Below are 5,000 nucleotides of genomic sequence, written 5' to 3'. Positions count from 1 at the left end.
ATTTCAGTAAAAGGCCACTGGAGGAGCGGTTGTGACAGTGAGCGTAAGTATGAAACCACGGTATACCGCCAGGTTGCTCTGATACCCTCACAGACAGATACCCATAAAATACGACTCTGCACATACAGCTCGAAGGACATACCTGATATTCTAAAAACTAACCCCAGCTTTAACCTTGACCACATCCATGCAGCTGCTCCACAGCAGCATGCAGGGGCCATCAGCACATAGGAAACACAGCCTTCGTGACTGTGTTTCTGATTGGATCCCTCACTTTGATCAAACGTAGTGTTTCAGCTGAACTGACAAATCCAAACATCAGATGCTCTAAAACCAGGAAGCAATTCCCTCCATACATATCACCCACACAGGCATGTATGCATGTACACTTGTTATTTACTACGGTAGGAGTTACACATGTGTGTGTAATATAGTCCATTTAGAAGGGTTATCTACTTGGTCTACAGCTATAACTAGTGGGATGCAGGTTTTTTTACTCCACAGGGACATCTACAGGACGCAGGGTGTACTGCAGCGTGAGTCAGCTCGAGGAATGGAATGATTCAAGGGTTAAGAAGCGTTAAGGGATTAAGTGAGCGGGTGGGAGTTGCTACGTCAACACATTTCGGTCTACCTCCACCCCAGCTGTGAGGGATTCAGGCAGTGCGCTGGGCACCACAGGGGGGGCTTCAATGCTGGAGTCTGGCTCATGTGTGGGCATCTCTGGGACCTCAGACACTTCCGGTAGCAGGGTGGAGCTTAAGGACCCCACCTCCCCCTGCAGCTGAGCTGTCCCTGTGGGCTGCAGGAGGTCTGCTAACGGAGACTGTTCTGTGCTGGGCAGCACAGTGGCTACAGTGGGGTCCTGAGGCATATCAGGCATCACTGTGGGCAGCTCAAGGAAGTGCTCCGCAGGACCCGGAGCTTCTTTTCTCTTCTTCCTGGACTCTTTCCTGCCCTTCCTCCCTTTGGAAGAGCCATCCCTCTTCTTTTTGGACCTCTCCTTTTTGCCCTTCCTGTCTTTTTTGTCGTGTTTCTGAGGTTCCCCTGCACTGTCATTTTGGAGGAGTGGGTTGGGTTTGGGGTGGGGGGGCTTTGTGGACAGGGCAGGGATGGGGAACAGGAGAAAAACACGTGAGACACGAGAAAGAGAGAGGAGAGGAGAGACCTATACAAGCGTCTGCCCCGCCCATGAACACACACACACACACACACACACACACACACAGGGATTGGGATTGGCTGGTCTATAACTCTGTCATTGATTGTGTTTGTGATTGGCTGGTCTCTAGCTCTCTCAGTGTGTGTGATTGTGATTGGCTGGTCTCTAGCTTGCTCAGTGAGTGTGTTTGTGATTGGCTGATCTATAACTCTGTCAGTGAGTGTGTTTGTGATTGGCTGGTCTCTAGCTTGCTCAGTGAGTGTCTTTTTGTGATTGGCTGGTCCCTTGCTCACTCAGTGAGAGTGTTTGTGATTGGCTGGTCTCTAGCTCTCTCAGTGGGTGTGATTGTGATTGGTTTGTCCCTTGCTCGCTCAGTGAGGGACATGCTGGGATCACAACAACAACCTTGTTTCAGGATTACACTGGATTTGAGATTACATCCACAGAAAAGAACTCATCTTCTCTCACAGCAGAAGAGAAGGGGGAAGAAAGAGGGGTCAGGAAAAGGGAAAGAGCAGAAGGGAGAAAGAGAGAAGACAAGAAAAAGAAATCTGGATGGGACAGAGTCAAATACTGACAGCAGAAGTAGACTCACGGTGACCAGTTGTGCATTTGGGGTGTGATGGGACACTCAGTCCAGTGTTTAAACACCTCTGTGAGACTCTACAGCACACAAAACTACATTCCAAAGGCAGTACACTCTGAGTTTAGGAGATGTAGGCGGTGCTCCCCCTGGTGTTGGGAGGACTCACCTGCGGCTCCTCTGGCTCTAGAGCCCGGCTGCTGTACGGCAGGGGGGAGTCGCAGTCTGGGATGAAGTGCAGACAGTAGTCAGCCGCAGCGCCCGGGTCCTCCACAATCAGGAGCTGCTGGATGTCTCCCTGGCAGACGCACGCACGCACACACACACACACACACACAACATGATTGGCAGGTGCACAGAGTGAGGCACACGGAGTGGGTTGGGCTTCACTGATTACACCACACCCACAGTCTGCACCTGTTGGAGCAGGAAGTGCAGTCCTGCTGGGTGCAGCTTCCTCTCATTACCCTACATTACATTACATCATTTACCCAGAGCCACTTCCACATAAGTGCATCACTATGCTAAGAGTTGTGATTGAAAAGTACTACAAGTGGTCAATTTAGTTAAGTGCTAAATTAGTGTAGAGCTCTTTTTTAAAATAGAAAATAGGGATAGATAGGATAGATAGAGAGGAAGACAGACTATAGATATAGCTTGAAGAGATGAGTTTTCAGCTTTCTCTTGAAGGCACCTAGGGAGTCTGTTGTACAAATCTCAGTAGGGATCTCATTCCACCAGTACAGAGCAGCAGTGTGGAGTAGTGGTCAGAGCAGCTGTGTGGAGCAGCAGTGTGGAGCAGTGGTCAGAGCAGCGGTATGGAGCAGCAGTGTGGAGCAGTATGGATCAGCAGTGTGGAGCAGTGGTCAGAGGAGCAGCATTGTGGAGCTGTGGTCATAGCAGCAGTGTGGAGCAGCAGTGTGGAGCAGTGGTCACAGCAGCAGTGTGGAGCTGTGGTTATAGCAGCAGTGTGGAGCAGCAGTGTGGAGCAGTGGTCACAGCAGCAGTGTGGATCGGCAGTATGGAACAGCGGTCAGAGCAGCAGTGTGGATCGGCAGTATGGAACAGCGGTCAGAGCAGCAGTGTGGAACAGCAGGCAGAGCAGCAGTGTGGATCAGCGGGCAGAGCAGCAGTGTGGATCAGCGGGCAGAGCAGCAGTGTGGATCGGCAGTATGGATCAGCGGGCAGAGCAGCAGTGTGGATCAGCGGGCAGAGCAGCAGTGTGGATCACGGTGTGGAGCAGCAGGCAGAGCAGCAGAGTGGCTGCTGCACAGCATTAAGCAGCAGGGCTGGGTCTGGGCTCAGTGGGCTGGGTGGGGCAGGAAGCAGTGGGGTCTGCTGTGTAGCACCTGACCCACCGTGGCCTCCACTACTGGGAGGACGGGGTGTGGGCGGGGAGGCTGCTTTTCCTCCCACCCCCTTCTGCTGCTTTACGTCATTATTCCTGTTTGATCTACTGTTTCCCAGAACAGAGAAAAAAGTGCTGTTTTTAGAAATCGTTACTTTTCTGTTTTTTGTTGTTTTTGTATGGGAAAGTCAGACTTTTCCATCAGCCCAGAAAATTTCTAGTCTGAGCCCACACAGAGACAGAGAGAGAGAGAGAGAGAGAGAGAGAGAGAGACAGAGAGAGAGAGAGAGAGAGAGAGAGAAAGAGAGAGACAGAGAGAGAGAGAGAGAGAGACAGAGAGAGAGAGAGACAGAGAGAGAGAGAGAGAGACAGAGAGAGAGAGAGACAGACAGACAGACAGACAGACAGACAGACAGACAGACAGAGAGAGAGAGAGAGAGAGAGAGAGAGAGAGAGAGAGAGAGAGAGAGAGAGAGAGGGAGAGAGAGAGAGAGAGAGAGAGAGAGAGAGTGAGTGAGTGAGTGAGTGAGTGAGTGTGTGTGTGTGAGAGAGAGAGAGAGAGAGAGAGAGAGAGAGAGAGTGAGTGTGTGTGTGTGTGTGTGTGTGTGTGTGTGTGTGTGTGTGTGTGTGTGTGTGTGTGAGTGTGTGAGAGAGAGAGAGAGAGAGAGAGAGAGAGAGAGAGAGAGAGAGAGAGAGAGAGAGAGAGAGAGTGTGTGTGTTTGTATCCCCCCATTGTATCCCGCTGTAATTTGTAATCTGGAAGCAATACAGGCAATACTTTTGACCACAAACCCCAGTACACTGCATGCCGAGACCACACTCCCACGCTGGCAGGCACGACTGGTCTGGGAACAGCCTGATCTATCACCTCTCGTGATATCAGCGTCACAGCACTGCACTGGGATCAGCATCACACCCACGACACACCACAATGTCCCACACTCCGGCCAAATGAAAAACATTATTGCCTTTTCTCAGAGGAGAAACAATGAAAAGAAAAAGAAAAAAAACTGTGAGTCACTCTATGAGAGATGGACAGAGTGAAAAACAGAGAGAGAGAAATGTGTTAGCCTCTCTCAGAGGGAGGAAGAGAAGGATAGAGTGAAAAACAAAGAAAAAATCAAATGGATAGTCATTAAATATCACTGATCAAAGAGAAAGCTAAGCATGAAAGCACCAGTCACGCTGGGTGTGTCATGTGGGAGCGTTATGTGGCAGTAGAGGGACAGTCGGAGCGTTATGTGGCAGTAGAGAGACAGTGGGAGCGTTATGTGGCAGTAGAGGGACAGTGGGAGCGTTATGTGGGAGCGTTATGTGGCAGTAGAGGGACAGTGGGAGCGTTATGTGGCAGTAGAGGGACAGTGGGAGCGTTATGTGGCAGTAGAGGGACAGTGGGAGCGTTATGTGGGAGCGTTATGTGGCAGTAGAGGGACAGTGGGAGCGTTATGTGGCAGTAGAGGGACAGTGGGAGCGTTATGTGGCAGTAGAGGGACAGTCGGAGCGTTATGTGGCAGTAGAGGGACAGTGGGAGCGTTATGTGGCAGTAGAGGGACAGTGGGAGCGTTATGTGGGAGCGTTATGTGGCAGTAGAGAGACAGTGGGAGCGTTATGTGGCAGTAGAGGGACAGTGGGAGCGTTATGTGGGAGCGTTATGTGGCAATAGAGGGACAGTGGGAGCGTTATGTGGCAGTAGAGGGACAGTGGGAGCGTTATGTGGCAGTAGAGGGACAGTGGGAGCGTTATGTGGGAGCGTTATGTGGCAGTAGAGGGACAGTGGGAGCGTTATGTGGCAGTAGAGAGACAGTGGGAGCTTTATGTGGGAGCGTTATGTGGCAGTAGAGGGACAGTGGGAGCGTTATGTGGCAGTAGCGGGACAGTGGGAGCGTTATGTGGGGGCGTTATGTGGC

At 51.3% G+C, this 5,000-nt stretch overlaps 1 protein-coding gene across 1 annotated transcript in view; it reads right to left on the bottom strand.

Annotated features, from left to right (window-relative positions):
• The window catches only part of col5a3a (collagen, type V, alpha 3a), a gene marked incomplete at its 5' end in the record, with an annotated part of 46,074 nt that overhangs the window by 35,713 nt on the left and 5,361 nt on the right, over positions 1–5,000 (bottom strand). The window contains 2 exons of the mRNA XM_036552264.1: positions 635–1,093; positions 1,915–2,043. Of these exons, the coding sequence (XP_036408157.1) occupies positions 635–1,093; positions 1,915–2,043 (588 nt within the window). The remainder of the gene's footprint in view (positions 1–634; positions 1,094–1,914; positions 2,044–5,000) is intronic.

Source organism: Megalops cyprinoides, chromosome 19, assembly GCF_013368585.1.
Source record: "Megalops cyprinoides isolate fMegCyp1 chromosome 19, fMegCyp1.pri, whole genome shotgun sequence".
Lineage (NCBI taxonomy): Eukaryota > Metazoa > Chordata > Actinopteri > Elopiformes > Megalopidae > Megalops > Megalops cyprinoides.
Note: the sequence above shows the minus strand (reverse complement) of the source record. Positions and strands in the feature narration are given on the sequence as shown.